This window comes from Pelobates fuscus, chromosome 2 (genome assembly GCF_036172605.1).
Source record: "Pelobates fuscus isolate aPelFus1 chromosome 2, aPelFus1.pri, whole genome shotgun sequence".
Taxonomy (NCBI): Eukaryota; Metazoa; Chordata; class Amphibia; order Anura; family Pelobatidae; genus Pelobates; species Pelobates fuscus.
Genome location: NC_086318.1, coordinates 172,767,634 through 172,787,273, shown reverse-complemented (window position 1 = coordinate 172,787,273; position 19,640 = coordinate 172,767,634). Strand labels below are relative to the sequence as shown.

The following is a 19,640-nucleotide window of genomic DNA, read 5'->3' as shown; positions in this document are numbered from 1 at the left end:
CACTGCATTCATATACACACTGCATTCATACACACACTGCACTCATACACACACACTGCATTCTCATACATACACACTGCATTCTCATACACACACTGCATTCATTATATACACACACTGTAAATAAATATTCAATTAATATAATTTTTTTAGGATCTAATTTTATTTAGAAATTTACCAGCAGCTGCTGCATTTCCCACCCTAGTCTTATACTCGAGTCAATAAGTTTTCCCAGTTTTTTGGGGTAAAATTAGGGGCCTCGGCTTATATTCGAGTATATACGGTAGTTTTTTATCCCATGCATTCTAAAACAAAAGCTAGGAAAGTGTAAACAGTTGCTTGTATAACTGTAAGATGCATTTTATTTAAAATTAATATACAGCAGTACAAAAACTGGACAAAAATACTTCTTAGATGGTTGAGGTTTTGACAACCATATTAAAATTCCATTATATTCTGAACTGCTGATGCGGTCTGCCTTTGCTTCATCTATACAGACTACATGTGAACCTTTAAATCTCAAAGAATGGCATTTAGATGAGGAATAAATAAATACATCTTTGTGGGAGTTGCTACTTTGTGCCAGAGGTAGACTTTATACTAGAACTTATTATGATTGCTAATGATAGCAACTTTTTTTTTGAACACTCGCTCCTTCAAAACACATACATATAAATAAACCGAGAATGTGTTTAAACTTTTTTTTTTCTTCTTCCAAAAAGTTAAAACAATCAATTTAAATCATAAGTAGTACAATACTTTACATGTCGGTTCTCTCTCTGCCTCCAAGCTGCTAATTCTCTGGATGCCAACTCTTCGGGACTCATTTTAATCAGATGATCAGGAGTGATTTCTCCTTTCAACACTCGTTTGAACAAAACCTGTAATAACAATAAATTAAATCAGACTACAATATTTCTGGATGTGCTGAAGGTCCTTGCACATGCTGAAGCAAACTTTTGCTCATTTTTGCGAACTATGTATATTCTGTGCCAATGCCTTTGGTCTGCCCTTATAAAACTTAGCATAAAATGGACGGCAGGGTTAGCTGTGATGCTTAAAAAAGGTTTTGCAAAGTCTAGTCTGGAGTGAAAGTCATGCGTGGAGTTTATAAAATGTACTTTTATGACATAATTCACTTACATTGTTTTTAGGATCTTTAAGGTTGAACATTAAACTCCGGTACTTGTTCTTGTATTTTGCATCTGTATCTCGGTAAAAGGAAAATAGCTCTTTTTCTATCTTGACTGAAACTTTTGTAGCTCTTTCTTCAGGAATCTTAGAACTAGATTCTGAAAGTCTAATAATAATTTTAAAAAAAAGTTTTAAGAAATAGTCATATTTAAACACAAGCATAAACTGTTTTGTGTTAACAAGGTAGAACAGTGCTGTTCAACTAAAAACTGGGCTCATGTGGGCTTCCTCCGTTTTTTTTTTTTCAAAGCAAATATATTGCTTAAAGAAATAAAAAGATAAATATAGCGTAGTACAGTTTAAAACTGAGAAAATGGTGAAACGTATGAGTTAAATACGCTCACGTACGTTAGAGTCACAAAGGGATCGACTCAATCACAAGCGCAGATCCGTGCTGAGGTGACTCCAAATCTCTTCCATGATGTGTCAAGAACAAGCTTCAGAAATTTATAATGGCGTAGAATATAGTGTAGCAGATCTTGATTAAAGACACACAAAATATAATAGTAGAACTGCTCACCTTAAATAGAGCCCATTTATTAGTGATTTACCTCACCCATTCCTTAATAGAGCCCATTTATTTGTGATTTACCTCACCCATTCCCATTTTCTCAATTTTAAACTGTATTACAAGATATATATATATATATATATATATATATATATATATATATATATATATATATATTTGAGTTACCCCAACACCGATAAGGGGTATATATTTATCCTATAATTAATCTTAGTTATCCACTAATTTAACTGCTGTGGGCTATTATCACCTTTCCACACAGTTATATATCTTTCGTTGCATGTTAAGTGTGTGTAAAGTATGCAAAGTGTTTTCAAGAGAGTGTGCTGGCAGCTGTTGACTGAGCAGTGTAGCAAATTTTGCAACAATGGCAATCCGATTGATGGCTAGATTTACTCTGCAGTTATCTGTAAACTATATTGCATGTGATGGTCAGACAACCTAAGGTGTGGCTGAGATCTGTTGGGAAAATAGCATTTAATACAACTGAAATTAAAGTTGCAGGGCCTCATTATGTTGATGTTTGTGAATCGTACTGCCCATTGTGCTCAACCAAGGCAATACTCAGACTTGTACATGGCAAAATGAGACGCCATTTACATTTCAGACATTCAGAAAATCTATTTGCACCAATGTTTAGCCAGCTTTGAGCATCGGTAATGGCTAACCTTGCCCTGCAAAGGTTGGTGAAATATTCTATTAGTGAAACCCAGCCTTTTATATTGTCTAAGCAGAGTGGGAAATAACACACAATAACCTTCCATGCAAGTAATATTCTAGCAATGGGTAATAGCATATGCTGAATATAATTTCCATTAAGCTATTTTTTTAAGAAAATGAGCCATCAGTAGTACAAGGAGGGCATAACATCGTTAAGAGTCGTAATATTGTACCAGGAATAGGGTTTCAAACTGTAATAATATCGAGGCTAGAAAAGAGCATTCATTGAAGGGGTGAAATTATTTTAAAGCAAAATAAAGCTGAGAGGTGGGATTATATAGGATATAAAGAAAATCAGGAAAAGGGCTGGAAGACAATGTGATTAGACTGGATATGGGAAATGAGTTGAGGTGCAGTAATATAATTATCCAGTTTGCTAACCAAGACAAGTTTGAATAAATACAAATTATTAATAAAAGTGTGTGCTCATCACACATATGTAATGTATGGGCAAGTGTATATATGAGACTACATGCAGTGCTTTGCGTGGCTGCATATACATGTGTATATCGGTTACTGCACATATAATATGTAAAAAGAAACACTTCTGAGGAAGCCCTGCTTGGAGAAACACGTAAAGCGTACACTGCTATTCCCCTATTTAGTAGTAGGACCTGCCAAAGAGGGGGTGCATTAATGTTGTGGCGGGCTTATGCAATGTATGATCATATACTGTAACTAAACTCCCATTATTTTTGCCTAAATTAGGTGTTTTTTTAAAAAACTAATAAAATCTGTGAGCTTTGAAGTTGCTGTTTAGTGGATGCGTGAGTGCGCTGGATCTTGAATGTTGTGTTATATATACAATATACATATATATATATATATATATTAATTATACTTAATAAAGTTAATTATTTCATATATTTATGAAATAACTTAATGCTGCTGACTCCATTCCAGGTACCTGCATATCCCAAGTTGGGATTAATACCACCAAAGCTGTTAAACACCACAGCAAGTTCTTGCTCTAAAAATTGTGAGCAGTATAACGTGTTTTTTACTAATACTTCTATATTGATATACTACACAATCAGTTTTTCATTCTTTCATTAATTTCTGCACTCACTAAGCCACGTGAAAGGGGATCTAGGCAAATAGAAAGCCCCATAATAAGTGAAACAACTCAAAAGCAGTTTGACACAATCCAGGCGGATGCACCCAAAGACGCTTTGCATCATATCCATGACAATGAGCTGCAGTGTCATGGTGCTTTAGAGAGGGTCTTTAAACTGAGTGACCTAGACTGATCAGAAAAAATGTATATCCTAAAAAGAAGTACTTGTTTTGTTAATCACACATGCCTTTTAACGAAAATATCCTTTAGGGATTGGCGAACACTTTGTCGAATCTGGTCAACAGATGGCTTTGGAGTAGAAGGAGTTGAACTGTGTGAACTCTGTGAGGATAGCCCTTTTTTCTCTTGCTTTTTCTTCTTAATTTCTTGCTTTTCATGGATACCTACAAAAAACATTAACTAAAATATATATACATATATGTAGAAGAACAAAAATACTAATTTTAGACCACCCAGGTGCAGTATATGAAAATAAATAAATAATTACTTCCTTTTTGTTAGGTATAGCAAAAGGATTCCTCTCAATCCTCAATACAACTTTAGACAAAATAGGATATACCTAAACCTATAAAACAAAAGAAAATGCGCTCATAGGGGATTAACGTAAAAACATAAATTGCCCCTTGTTAATATGTTTCACTCACAAAATTGAAGTGGTTTTCAGGCACATCAAATAAATGGATCCTCACGACTTTCTCACAGTTGGGATGATGAGTGTATCATGAAAAAGATAAAAAATTGGCATAGTATAGCACTGTATTAAAGTATGAATTAGCTTTTAATGTTTGCACTTACAATGTAAAAGGTATAAAAAGGCCCATCAGTACAAATCTGTTTGTCCCATCGCTGTGGAGTATGGTAACCCTCAAAGAAATATCCAGCAGGAGAAACAGGTACACAATAAAATAAATAAATAAAATACAGCAACAAATAAACAGCTCACTCTACGCGTTTCGTCTGTCTCCCAGACTTCCTCAGGAGTGATGAGATGCTTTGAACCTTCTGTGGACACCATCTTCTTTTTATAGGGCTTCCCGCCGGTTTTTCGGTCCAATTTTCTCCATCAGCTGATTCCGATCAGCTGTACTTTGAAAGTCCGTTCTCACTTTCCATATATGGAGTTCCGGAAAACGTCAGTGGAGCGCATATGCGTTCCACCAACCCAGAAGTGTCCTCGTTCTTGTCGGCCATGCGGAAGTCCCATGTATCACTGGAACGCAAATGCGTTCCACTTCATTCACCACGGATCTCACAGGAACCATAAAGTCCCCGGAGTGAAAAGCATGTATGGAACAAATAAAATAAAATAAAATCAGATATATTTCATCAATAGCTTTGTCTCTACGTATTCTTATGCACTCTAAACAGTACCATTCATAAGCCATATCCCAATATGTACAAAAGATCGAAATAGAACACAGAGTACAAGGTGTAAACCCATATAATGTGTCTATACACCATCCCTATTGCATAGTGGTTTCCTACCTATATTATAATACATTATTAATATTACATTAGTGGCTATTAGTTCCTTTGAATGTGGACAAAAGGTAACAGAAAAAGTAATAAAGAGGTGGCAAGGATTGGCAGGGAAAAGTGTATGAGAATTAGAGAAGATAAGCAAAGGGAAGGATTCTGGATCACTCAGAGCTAAAACTGGAATAGAATAAAATAAAATAAAATTAAAGATAATAAAAATAAAAATAAAATGAAAACAAAAAGTAAAGATAAATTGCAATTAAAATTAAAATTAAAGGTAAGAAAGTTATGAAATTATAAAAAACAAATTAAATCAAAATCCACATTCAAACCGAATGGTTGAAGGGTTTTTAGTCTATGGATCCAGAATCCCTCCCTTTGTCTAAGTTTGGTGGTAATATCCCCTCCTCTTGCATCTAGATGAACCTGCTCAATGATTGTCCAAGATAAATTACACATTTTAAATTTTGGACATGAGTTGCAGTGTGTGGGAACTGAATGGTTCTGAATGCCTTTTCTTATATTATTTAGATGTTCTAAAAAGCGCACCTTCGCTTTCCGTCCTGTTCTACCCACATATTGGGCCCCGCATCCACACATAAGTAGATATACTACATTGGTGGATAGGCATGTAGCACATCCTTTGATTTTAAATTCCTCTCCAGTTGTTGTACTTTTAAAACCTTGTACGTGACTTGGCATCAGTCTGCATGCCTTGCATTTTCCGCAGGTGTAAAATCCCTTTCTGCTATTTTTCATCCCACTTTTATTTGATGGTTGAAATAAACTAGGCGTAAGGTAGGTTGATAGATTTCTCCCCTTTCTATATATGATCTTGGGCATGTCTGGCAATCGACATCCCAAGAATTCGTCATGTTGCAAGATAGACCAATGCTTCTTAATTATTTTGTTGATTGAAAAGGCTTTAGAATTATATTGTGTGTTAAATGAGTATTCAAAGGGGTTCTTTAATTCCATTAATGGTTTGGGTCTATCAATCAAAAGGTCCCCTCTATTGATGTTTTTAATTCTTTGAGCCTCTAATTCTAATTGGTTTCTCTTATAACCCTTTTCTACAAACTTTTTAGTCAAAATGTCTACTTGCTCTACATATAATTCCTCATTAGAGCAGTTCCGTCTCAATCTCGTATATTGGCTTTTTGGAATTCCTGCAAGCCATTTGGGATGGTGGCCACTATCGGATTGGATGAAACTGTTCATGTCTGTAGGCTTGAAAAAAGTTTTGGTTTTGATTTTTGAATCTTCAATGAAGATTGTTAAATCCAAGAAATCTATAGTTATGGAATTGAAGGCTGGTGTAAATACCAATGAGAGTGTGTTGTTGTTAAGATAAGAAAAAAAGTCCTCTAGTTGTTCATCAGACCCTTTCCAGATAACAAGGATGTCATCGATGTACCGACGCCAGAGCACCAGGTTTGCCCCAAATGGACTGTCTGCCCAGATAAAAGTCCGTTCCCAACTGTCCAGGAAGATGTTAGCATAACTGGGGGCAAACCTGGTGCCCATAGCCGTACCCTTGATCTGTAGAAAAAAACTCATAATTGAACATAAAGAAATTATGTGTCAGGATGAACCTGATAGCATCAAGTAGAAAAGACCTAAAAGTGGAATCTAAAGTTTCATCTCCCTCAAGTTGCTTTCTCACTGCCTCTAACCCTTGGTTGTGATCTATCACTGAGTATAATGAACTCACATCTAGCGTTATCCAGATGTAGTCTTTATGCCACTCAATCGAGTCTAGTTCTTGTAATAGATGTTTTATGTCCTTCAGATAGGACTTAGCTGCTTGTGCATATTTTTGCAATGAGTGGTCAATGAATTGGGATAGTTTACATGTGAGTGAGTCAATTCCACTTATTATGGGCCTTCCAGGTGGGTTCGTTTTAGACTTATGTACTTTCGGAAGAAAGTAGAAAGTCGAGATCCTGGGATGTTCTTGAAAAAGGAACTTATAAATGTTGATATCAATAATATTATTGGTTAGAGCTTCTTCTAGTAAGTTTTTTAATACACTCTTAAACCGTGTGTTTGGATTATTCGTCAACTTAGTATATGTGGTGTTATACCCTAGCAATCTGTAGGCCTCTCCTAAATAGAATTCCGTGGACATGACCACTATACCCCCCCCTTTATCCGAATTTTTGGTGACAATGTTATCTCTTTTTTTCAGATAATCCAGGGTTTGTATCTCTTTTCTTGTCATGTTATTACAAAACTCTTTTTTACTTGTTAGTTTTTATAGATCTTTTGCTACCATTTTGTTGAATACTTCTATTTGACTACCCTTATCGTAAGGGCCTTTTTTTCTTATCTTATTGGTATTTACTCATTGGTATTTACACCAGCCTTCAATTCCATAACTATAGATTTCTTGGATTTAACAATCTTCATTGAAGATTCAAAAATCAAAACCAAAACTTTTTTCAAGCCTACAGACATGAAAAGTTTCATCCAATCCGATGGTGGCCACCATCCCAAATGGCTTGCAGGAATTCCAAAAAGCCAATATACGAGATTGAGACGGAACTGCTTTAATGAGGAATTATATGTAGAGCAAGTAGACCTTTTGACTAAAAAGTTTGTAGAAAAGGGTTATAAGAGAAACCAATTAGAATTAGAGGCTCAAAGAATTAAAAACATCAATAGAGGGGACCTTTTGATTGATAGACCCAAACCATTAATGGAATTAAAGAACCCCTTTGAATACTCATTTAACACACAATATAATTCTAAAGCCTTTTCAATCAACAAAATAATTAAGAAGCATTGGTCTATCTTGCAACATGACGAATTCTTGGGATGTCGATTGCCAGACATGCCCAAGATCATATATAGAAAGGGGAGAAATCTATCAACCTACCTTACGCCTAGTTTATTTCAACCATCAAATAAAAGTGGGATGAAAAATAGCAGAAAGGGATTTTACACCTGTGGAAAATGCAAGGCATGCAGACTGATGCCAAGTCACGTACAAGGTTTTAAAAGTACAACAACTGGAGAGGAATTTAAAATCAAAGGATGTGCTACATGCCTATCCACCAATGTAGTATATCTACTTATGTGTGGATGCGGGGCCCAATATGTGGGTAGAACAGGACGGAAAGCGAAGGTGCGCTTTTTAGAACATCTAAATAATATAAGAAAAGGCATTCAGAACCATTCAGTTCCCACACACTGCAACTCATGTCCAAAATTTAAAATGTGTAATTTATCTTGGACAATCATTGAGCAGGTTCATCTAGATGCAAGAGGAGGGGATATTACCACCAAACTTAGACAAAGGGAGGGATTCTGGATCCATAGACTAAAAACCCTTCAACCATTCGGTTTGAATGTGGATTTTGATTTAATTTGTTTTTTATAATTTTATAATTTCATAACTTTCTTATCTTTAATTTTAATTTTAATTGCAATTTATCTTTACTTTTTGTTTTCATTTTATTTTTATTATCTTTAATTTTATTTTATTTTATTCTATTCCAGTTTTAGCTCTGAGTGATCCAGAATCCTTCCCCCTTTGCTTATCTTCTCTAATTCTCATACACTTTTCCCTGCCAATCTTTGCCACCTCTTTATTACTTTTTCTGTTACCTTTTGTCCACATTCAAAGGAACTAATAGCCACTAATGTAATATTAATAATGTATTATAATATAGGTAGGAAACCACTATGCAATAGGGATGGTGTACATTATATGGGTTTATACCTTGTACTCTGTGTTCTATTTCGATCTTTTGTACATATTGGGATATTGCTTATGAATGGTACTGTTTAGAGTGCATAAGAATACGTAGAGACAAAGCTATTGATGAAATATATCTGATTTTATTTTATTTGTTCCATACATGCTTTTCACTCCGGGGACTTTATGGTTCCTGTGAGATCCGTGGTGAATGAAGTGGAACGCATTTGCGTTCCAGTGATACATGGGACTTCCGCATGGCCGACAAGAACGAGGACACTTCCGGGTTGGTGGAACGCATATGCGTTCCACTGACATTTTCCGGAACTCCATATATGGAAAGTGAGAACGGACTTTCAAAGTACAGCTGATCGGAATCAGCTGATGGAGAAAATTGGACCGAAAAACCGGCGGGAAGCCCTATTAAAAGAAGATGGTGTCCACAGAAGGTTCAAAGCATCTCATCACTCCTGAGGAAGTCTGGGAGACAGACGAAACGCATAGAGTGAGCTGTTTATTTGTTACTGTATTTTATTTATTTATTTTATTGTGTACCTGTTTCTCCTGCTGGATATTTCTTTGAGGGTTACCATACTCCACAGCGATTGGACAAACAGATTTGTACTGATGGGCCTTTTTATACCTTTTACATTGTAAGTGCAAACATTAAAAGCTAATTCATACTTTAATACAGTGCTATACTATGCCAATTTTTTATCTTTTTCATGATACACTCATCATCCCAACTGTGAGAAAGTCGTGAGGATCCATTTATTTGATGTGCCTGAAAACCACTTCAATTTTGTGAGTGAAACATATTAACAAGGGGCAATTTATGTTTTTACGTTAATCCCCTATGAGCGCATTTTCTTTTGTTTTATAGGCTTAGGTATATCCTATTTTGTCTAATGTAGAAGAACAACATTTTTACTTTATATTTCCTTAAGATTAGAGGCAGCGCAACAATAGGAAATATCACAATTTCTTGAGGCAAAATAGGCAGGCAGAAATGTATATAACAGGCCAAGCACAATAAAACTCCCCACAATGCAATTGGAAAAGTTACTGTTTTGCCTCACCTGCATATCTCAAGTTGGACTTTTAAAAACCACAGAAACTAGAAAAATCATGTTTTCATATCTATTCTGTAGTTCCCAACTTGACATGCAATGCGCTACGTTTCAGACTTCACGCTGCATTTCTGCAGCTACCCTTACCAATAGAAGCGTTTTTTGCCAGATGTTAGGTAAGCCAGGGGGACATATTCGTGGGTATTAGGCCGGGGACTTTAAAATAAATTGGGAGGTGGAGAGTGGCTAACAGGTGAGGGCAATTTAATAAAAGAAAACTAGGTCACACATACATATTTATAAAAAAATAAAAATAAATGAAAAAAGACATTGAAAAATAAAAACCACTCCAAATGAGAAAAAAAAAAAAACAGATTCAAGTGAGCCCCTAATAAAGCCAAATAATGGTTTTCCCATGCTCTGAATTATAGAGCTCTGATTGGATGGCTTGTAAGCCAAACAAACAGATTGCTCTTACAGAAAAGGTTTACTTCTCTTGAGGATTGCTGTGGGAATGTTATTAAATTTTCCTTGGATTATAACACGCGGGCAGCAAATGAGGGCTGAAAGCAAGACACTAGGTTTCCTTAAAATATTATAATTAAGGCTCACACTTGCCGCCAATGAGTGTGTGCCGGGGAAAGACACTAGGTCACTCCCCGGCATATAATTAAGGGTTCCCAGCTTTCTCTAATTAAAGGGACACCGTAGGCATCCAGACCACTTCAGCTTATTAAAGTGGTCTGGGTGCAATGTCCCATGTCCCTTAGCCCCACAGTGGTACATTTTGCAGATTCTGAGAATAATTACCTGCTAGGATTAACTCCTCTACTAATGGCTCTTCCAGGTGCTTAGATGACTTTTGGGAGCCTAAATGAAGCTGGACGTCCTCATGCTATGCATGAGGACTTCCAGCATCACTGGAATCCCCATAGGAAAGTATTGATTAATGCTTTCCTATGGGGAAATCCTAATGCGAGAGCGGCCATTGCCGCACATGCGCATTAGGTCTCCCTCGCCAGCTGATACCCCTGGAGAAGCATGGGCAGAGCCTGACGCAGCACCGAGGGACGGCGCTGGATTCAGGTAAGTGACTGAAGAGGTTTTACCTCCATCAGCGCTGCAGGAGGGGGGCGCGAGGGAGGGGGGCACTTTTGGAACCTATAGTGCCAGGAAAATGGCTTTGTTTTCCTGGCACAATAGAGTCCCTTTAGACAGGCCCAGTGATCTGTCACTATATATATATATATATATATATATATATATATATATATATATATAAAAAAGATAACGCTTACATAACTGGAGATCACATATTATTACCAGATTTTGAGGTTTTCTCTTCGGGACACTGAACATTTAGATCTTTAGAGGGCTTTTCACGTTTTTCCTCAGATGCTCGTTGGGATGATGTTGCAGACTGCAAGTGTTTATGGTCCAGTGCCACAGATTTAGTCTTAACTTGTGAATCCCTGCGGTCCAGTGGGTGCTTCCCATCGCCTGAATCCTGAAGAAAAGATAAATGTAATTTATAACAGCCTACAATCAACATAGGTAGGGTAAATTACATGCAGTCTGTCCATAATAAAGATAGAGTTAACAGACTGACCTGAAATCAGAAATGCTTTTTTTCCAATCTTAAAGGGAAACTATAGTGCCAGGAATACAAAGCTGTATTCCTGGCACTATCGCTCCCCCTGCCTCCCCCCTCCCCAGTGAATAAAGGGTTAAAAACCCATTATTTACGTACCTTATCCGAGCATCGATATCCATCCAGCGGGCTCTTATGCGCATGTGCAGCTAATGCCATGCACGCCTTTAACCTCTATAGGACAGCATTAAATCAATGCCCTCCCCCAATTTCATTTAGAGGCAAGGTAGCCATTTTGGTGAACGAGTTGATGCGATTACTACGATTGCATCACTTATAGTTAGGAATGCTCCGAAATTTCTGCTGCCGAAATTTTCTGGCGAAAATGGATCTATCCCGTTTCGTCCGAAAACGGGTCAAATTTGCCGAAATTTAAAATATATATATATATTTATATTAATAATAATTATATATATTTTTTAGAAACAGGTAAGAACACTATGGGATGGGGGGGAGGGGCGGAAAGAACACTATGGGACGGGGGAGAAGAACACTATGGGACAGGGGTGGGGGAAAGAACACAATGGGACGGGGGAAACACTATGGGAAGGGGGGAAAGAACACCATGGGAATGGTGAGGACGGGGGAAAGATCACTATGGGAGTGGGGGGGGGAGAGAACACTAAAAAAGAGGGAGGTGAGAGGAACACTAGAGGGAAGAGAAAGGAACATTAAGCGGGAAGGGGGGGGGGGGACCACTCAAAGAGAAGGGAAGCTTTTCATATTAGATTAATTAAATTCATTAAAAAGCATAATATTAATAAAATTATAGGGGGGAAAAAAAAAAAACTTTGTTTAAATCATTTGGGGGAAAAGGTCATTTTTGGTTTTGGTTTTCTGCCAAGGGCATCCTGAATTTTCGGTTTTGGCCCAGAATTTTCATTTTGGTGCATCCCTACTTATAGTTTTAAGAGCACAGTGGTCAAATTGGTTAACTATAGTGTAGTGTAGCTTGTTGTAGTGGTTATGGTGCCAGGTTTAAAAGGATTCTATAGTGCCAGGAAAACAAACTCGTTTTCCTGGCACTATAGATTTTCCCCTCTGTCAAGGCTCCCTCCTGCGGCACTAAAGAGGTTAATATTTACCTGGTTCCTGCGCAGATGTCCTTTGGCGATGGCTCAGCTCCGCCCACGCTCCTGCCCCGTCGGCAGGGGAGACCTAATGCGCACGCGCTGCATTTTCCGCACTCGCATTAAGATCTCCCCATAGGAAAGTATTATTTAATCTGAAAATCTGACTCGGGAGGTCCTCATGCAGAGCGTGAGGATGTCCAGCATCAGATAACGGACCAAAAGTCTGTTTCAACCGGAAGTCCCTCTAGTGGCTGTCTGGTAGACAGCCATTAAAGGAGGAATTAACCCTCAGAGGTAATTATTGCAGTTAATAATCAGTTTAGAAAAACTGCCATAATTACCACTGCAGGGTTAAGAGTGATGGGAGTTGGCACTCAGACCACTTCAATGAGCTGAAGTGGTCTGGGTGCCTACAGTGTCCCTTTAACCCCTTAAGGACCAAGCTTCTGGAATAAAAGGGAATCATGACATGTCATGTGTCCTTAAGGGGTTAACTCCTATTCTAAGTGGTCAAAATGTTTTTGACCAAGATTTCATTAGCACTCCTGAGCTAAGGCCTGTAGTGCAGGTTTAAGATCATTGGCTGAGGCAGTCAGCTGATTTGCTTAGGAGCTTCCAGCTTTCTGGCATTAGAACTGGATGGAAGTGGCACCCAATAGACCCTTATTTAAGAAGTCAAACAAAAATTCTAAAACAATTTGGCTACTTACAATAGAAGGGGTGAGCACTAGGACACACCTGGTGCCATAACCACTACAGACAGAGCGCTATAATGGTTATGGGGCTCGGAGTGTTCTTTTAACCCCTTAAGGACCAAACTTTTGGAATAAAAGGGAATCATGACATGTCATGTGTCCTGAAGGGGTTAAAACAGCAAAGACAATGATCTATTCCTAAGGGTTAAATTCAATAACCAAACTAATTTTACACATTAGGATGTGCTGAACAGTGCAGATCTGTGGAAATGTAATGCCATTTCCATTGAGAATGTATAAGTTTTAATTTAACAGATTTCAATTAAATTGAACAAACCAATGAATAATTTGGGATTTGAAAGACATATACCACCTAGGATAAACAATAAAAGCATGTAAAGAACAAATAATTGTACCTTTTTAGAAATTTTTACTTTATGCTTTGTTGTATCATCAGCATGTTTGGGTTTTTCATGACGTTGGCTTGAATTGTCAGATGACAAGGATTTTGTGATTGATTTTTCTGATTCCTCTACTTGGATATCTTGATGAACATCCATTTTTTGGTGACTGACAGTAACATCTATTGAAGCATCAACTTCCATTTTTTCTTCTTCAGCACAGCACTTCATACATATGTATTCCCGATCTTCAGCTTCCATTTGTTGTGCTTGAGGAAGACTTAAACCAACACATTCTCCATGAAACCAGTCATCACACCTTCCACAACCGACCATGAACCTGTAAATACACAATGCACCTTAGATTTCACCCTTTCAGGACACAGATTCAGAATCCTGTCTTGCACTTAAGGACACAAGCAATTTTAAATTGTTTTGCTGTGTGTGTTTAACAACAATTTTTTTGTATCTTTCTCATTTATTGCACCAACTACCCCACAAAGGTCTACCATTTGTGAAAGTAGACCCTGAAGAGTATCTCATATAGTTTATATTGTGCCTTAACAAGATGACATTGTTTCACCAGCTTATGTCAAACATTGTTGTAAAATGTTTTTGGGAGATTTGAGTCCCATTTTAATGCCTGTTTGCTGCATTCACTGCAGCAAACATAGCTTTGGTCTGCGTAGGTTCTCTAATTCTGGCCCCAGGAAACAAATGATATTTGTGGTTCTTAGTTACCAACAGGCGAATAGTCAATGCTGGAAAAATACAGCATGACTGGAAATAGCCGACATATGTCCTTAAGTGAAGAACAAGCATGGCGGAATATTTCTGTCATGCGTCCTTAAGGGTTAAGTAGAAGATATGTCCAAACATTCAATACAAAAACTGCAGGGTTGAAGTGTCACACACAAAAACCACTGTAAATATCTACAAAAAAATTAATCATCTCATAGTGATACTTTGGGGGATTTAAAAAGTAAATCATTCCTTGAAAATAGAAGTAACATTTCCTTTTTTTAGTTTAATGAAATTACATTTTTGTCCACAGCAAGTTTTGTTTCTTACAATGCAGCAACAGAATGTTTTGTTGTCATGGTGCATGTTGCTAGTATCAGACAATCTAACATACATAACAGGTGCAACACCGGCTCTGTTTTAAATATATAACATATATATATATATATATATATATATATATATATATATATATATATATATATATAAATAAATAAATAAATATATAATAATGAATATCAAAAGTAGCTGCTTATTACAATAAATTCTATAAAGATGCATTTCTGTCCATAATTTGCACAAAAACAAAGCAACTTCTAAACATCCAGGGTCAAACACAAACCTAATACTATTTTACATTCTAAACCTCTAGCCTACATTCATCATGGAGGATTACCGTCCAATCCAATGCTCCTCACAGAGGAATACTGAAGACCTACAGCACACGTGCAGCAATTGCTTCACTTCCATTGAAAATCTGAGGTGGAAGTGTCTCTATTGGCTGTTTGTCTGACAGCGACTAAAGGCATATTCCCTCACAAATGTAAATATTATTTCACAAAATGCTTTGCATTGCCAGAGAAAAGGGAAGCCATCTAAATACCAAAGTCACTACATTAAAATGCAAGATTTAAAGATATTTGGATGTTGCTCTTTGAGAATTCACCACATATGTGCAGAAATATATATATATATATATATATATACATATATATATATATATATATACATACACACACATATATATACACACCGTATATACTCGAGTATAAGCCGACCCGAATATAAGCCGAGGCCCCTAATTTTACCCCAAAAAACTGGGAAAACGTATTGACTCGAGTATAAGATTAGGGTGAGAAATGCAGCAGCTACTGGTAAATTTTGAAATAAAATTAGATCCTAAAAAAATTACCTATATTAATTGAATATTTATTTACAGTGTGTGTATATATAATGAATGCAGTGTGTGTGTGTATGAATGCAGTGTGTGTATGAATGAATGCAGTGCAGTGTGTGTATGAATGCAGTGTGTATATAATGAATGCAGTGCAGTGTGTATGAGTGCAGTGTGTGTGTGTATGCAGTGTGTATGAGTGCAGTGTGTATGTGTGTGTGTGTACGAATGCAGTGTGTGTATGAGTGCAGTGTGTGTGCATAAATGCAGTGTGTATATAATGAATGCAGTGCAGTGTGTGTGTATGAATGCAGTGTGTATATAATGAATGCAGTGCAGTGTGTATGAGTGCAGTGTGTATGCAGTGTGTGTATGAGTGCAGTGTTTGTGTATGAATGCAGTGTGTACATAATGAATGCAGTGCAGTGTGTGTATGAGTGCAGTGTGTATATGAATGCAGTGTGTGTGTGTGTGATGGAGAGCATTGGTGGGGGGTGGGCATTTTTTTATTATTTAAGTAATATTATTTTAATATTATTATTTTTTTATTTTATTATTATTTTTGATTATTAATATATATATTTTTTTCGTCCCCCCTCCCTGCTTTTTAGCTGGCCAGGCAGGGGGCTCTCACTCCCTGGTGGTCCAGTGGATGGGCTGTAGGAGGAGGGCTGGCAGAGAGCACTTACTTACCTTCACAGCAGCTCCTGTCAGTTCCCTTCTCTCTCCTCCGGTCCGTGCAGCTCCCAGGTCAGTTCCCTCTGCAAGTCTCTCGGCCGCGCAGAGCGTTGCCACGGTAACCCGTGGCAACGCTCTGACCCCGCGGCTCTCGCGAGATTTGCAGAGGGAGCTGACCTGGGAGCTGCACGGACCGGAGGAGAGAGAAGGGAACTGACAGGACCTGCTGTGAAGGTAAGTTACAGCTTCCTGCCAGCCCCCGGTCCTTGTCTGTATTATGGCAATGTAAATTGCCATAATACAGACAATTGACTCGAGTATAAGACGAGTGGGGGTTTTTCAGCACAAAAAAAATGTGCTGAAAAACTCGTCTTATACTCGAGTATATACGGTATATATATATATATATTTTTTTTTTATTTTTTAAATCCTCCAAGTAAGAAAATGCAATGCTTTTTAAAATTAAATTCAGCTATGCCTGGCCAACTTGACACTAAACTAATAATATACTTTTATATTTATAACAGTCAGCTTCCACTCCTTTGCAGCTGGTGTATATGGATGGGATTATCTTTTCATATATATTCAGTGAGCAATTAGGTTATGTGGTTTTTTTTTTTGTTTACACTTGACATGGTTAATGTATTATCCCCTTTAGGACAATTCACGTCCTGAAAAAACCCTCAGAAATGTAACTGTGAATGTCATAATACTTTTACGGCAACAAAATACACATATTTGTGTTCAGCGATGTTTTACGAGTACAACAGTACCCACTATGTACAGGTTTTATGGGGTTTTGGAAAGTATAAAAATATAGGGATTTCTCCTTTGCTGTTTTTACACATAGAAATTTGCCAGATTGGTTATGTTGCCTTTGAGACCATATAGCAGCCCAGAAATTACAATTACCCCCATCATGGCATACCATTTGAAAAAGTAGACACCCCAGGGTACAGGTTTTATGGTGTTTGGGAAAGTTACAGCGTTAAATATTAGGCTTGCACATAAATTAAAAATAAATAAATGGAGCAATAATAATGCGTTCTTATTTGACATTATTTAGTAGATGGAGGACTGCCTGAAAGCTCAGTTAGTCCCCCTGGAAGCAGAGACTTAGCCTGCTATTGCAGGGGTCACCCCCAGTTATGAAATTATTAGTCTCTCGCTGTCATCCATGCGTGGAGGAGTTTCCGAACTGCCCCAGTTATTAAATAAATAGCCTCACTCCGACACCCATTGGTGGGGGCAATTAGGGTGGTACCCTCATTTTTAGTTTTTGAAAAAGCCCCCCCCCCCCCCCCTCCCCTCCCCACTCGCTGGCCATGGGTCAGATCATTTCCACCCCTACTATTTTATTTAAAACCCCATCTGATGCCCATGGGTAGGGGTATGAGATGGACCAGCTGCCACCGTTATTTTGCAGGCCCTATCCCCATGTGGCCTTTCTAGCGACTGCAGCGAAATATACTGTTTCGCAAGATAACATCTGTCCAACAAAGAAACAGCATGATCCAAAGCCATAGATATCTCACCTAAAAAGACAGTGGACCACATGCAATGTTGCCAACAATATCAAAATCTAATTTTAAAATTTAATCTTTCTTCAACACTCCTTTGGTATTCAAAGTTTTTACTATTTTCATCGCTGTCAATTATAAAACTAAACAAGCAATAAAAAGAAACATACCTGTTTCCATGAAGTTTTCTACAAGAGCTGCAATGTCTGATGGGGTTCCATGCATGCTTCTCACTGGGAGAAGGAAGCTCAGCCAAATCCCTTTTTACGTTAGGTATATTATCAGGAATAAACAATGGTGGCTCATCAACAGAAATACTTTTACTGCTTCTTCTTTGTCGAGGTGGAAGTGACTTTTTCAATTTAATTTTATCATCCACAAAATCCATTGCCTCCTTATGCTCAATAATATCCTTTCCTTTATGGTCACCAATATCTTTTCCTTCATTGCTCACCTTGTTATATACAGGTGACTGATGCTTTGTAACTGATTTTTCACTAGAATGAGATGAGCTTCTTCTCCGTGAACAAGTTTCTTTTGAACTTCCTTGATTATCTTTGGATGTATCATCTAGTATTTGTTTTTTCAATGGTGTTTGAGTAAGTGTCTGTAAATGTGGAGTTCCTTTTTCTCCTGAATGGGTTTTCTTTTTTATTATTTTATTCCCTGACATTATGGTAGCATCCTTTGTAATGTCTGCTATTTGTTTCCTTACTTTGATAATTCTTTGTTTTCCTTGTGGTTTTGCATGCATAATGGCTTGGACTTCTGACTCAACAAGGTTAAACGTACAGGTTTTCTTCTTTTTAAGGGTACCATATCTTGCTGCAACTGTTTTTTTATTAGTACAAGACGTTGAAGACTGTTGAGTTTTTAATGGATTGGACTTGAGCCTTTTTGAGCTTTTCCTATTGCGATTTTGTTTGCTGGATCCAGCATGAATTTGCAAAGATTCTTGCTCTACAACATGATCTTTTAACTCACTTGCCTGTGTTTCTTGGAGACTGTTAACATCACTTTCTAAAACTATAGAATTTGCACTAGACATCTGTCCAATGCCTGTACTTGCAAGATCAGAACTTTTTAACATAGCTTCATTTTCAGATTCATTTGGATTGGTGCAAGCATCAATATTTCCCAATGAACACTCACTTTTAATGGTGGATTGTTCAAGTGTGTTAACACTTAGATTACATTCAACAACCCCAGACAACAAAGCAAGCTCTTTGTGTACCTTATCATAGATCACATCAGATTTCTTTCCTGCAGAAGTATACATATCTTGATCAAATACCTTTTCTTCTGTGGGACTTTTTTGTACTAAATCTGTGGTGCAATTCTCTTGTGAGTTACTTAAGTCATGCTCTGTGACTGCACCAAGGACTTCAATACTATTTTCATTTGATAAAGTAACTGGGTCCCCTTGCAAAGTTTCAGACTGGTCAACCTTGGCTTGCAGAACACATGGTGTGTTGGGTAAAATATCAATCCCGATTCCATCAGAAGATTCACCAGCAACAGACTTTTGAGCAATTTTCTCCTCTTTGCTCATTTTATCCTTTAATTCTCTGTTTGCTATTCTTGGTGACCTCCTAGAATTTGTAGGGGAAGTGCTTAGTTGCTCCAACTGACTGGTTCTCCTGTGCCTTTTTTCCTCAGGGAGCAAAATATCATCTTTGTCTTTTACCTGTTCCACAGAAATATCCTTTCTGGAAGACCTAGATTTTTTGGGACTTGTCTGTACACTGTTTAAATGTTTTTCAACAGTACTCTGTCTAAGACTTCTTGCAGGTTCTAATAAAAATAAATAAAAACACATATTAAAATTTCAAGGGTACCTGTCATGACATATACAATTTAATCTTAAATGAGAGAGAATCAAATTTAATCAAAACATTGCTAACAAATGTCTAGATTTCTTTAAAATCTGATTT

At 37.3% G+C, this 19,640-nt stretch overlaps 1 protein-coding gene across 2 annotated transcripts in view; it reads right to left on the bottom strand.

Moving 5' to 3' along the window:
• PHF3 (PHD finger protein 3) overlaps window positions 1-19,640 on the bottom strand; it is an 89,105-nt gene that overhangs the window by 39,648 nt on the left and 29,817 nt on the right. For both annotated transcript variants that reach the window (XM_063442963.1, XM_063442964.1), the window contains exons 4-9: window positions 17,877-19,500; window positions 13,609-13,933; window positions 11,097-11,280; window positions 3,748-3,904; window positions 1,144-1,300; window positions 765-881 (exon numbers count right to left, since the gene is read on the bottom strand). In XM_063442963.1, coding sequence (XP_063299033.1) covers window positions 765-881; window positions 1,144-1,300; window positions 3,748-3,904; window positions 11,097-11,280; window positions 13,609-13,933; window positions 17,877-19,500 — 2,564 coding nt within the window. The remainder of the gene's footprint in view (window positions 1-764; window positions 882-1,143; window positions 1,301-3,747; window positions 3,905-11,096; window positions 11,281-13,608; window positions 13,934-17,876; window positions 19,501-19,640) is intronic.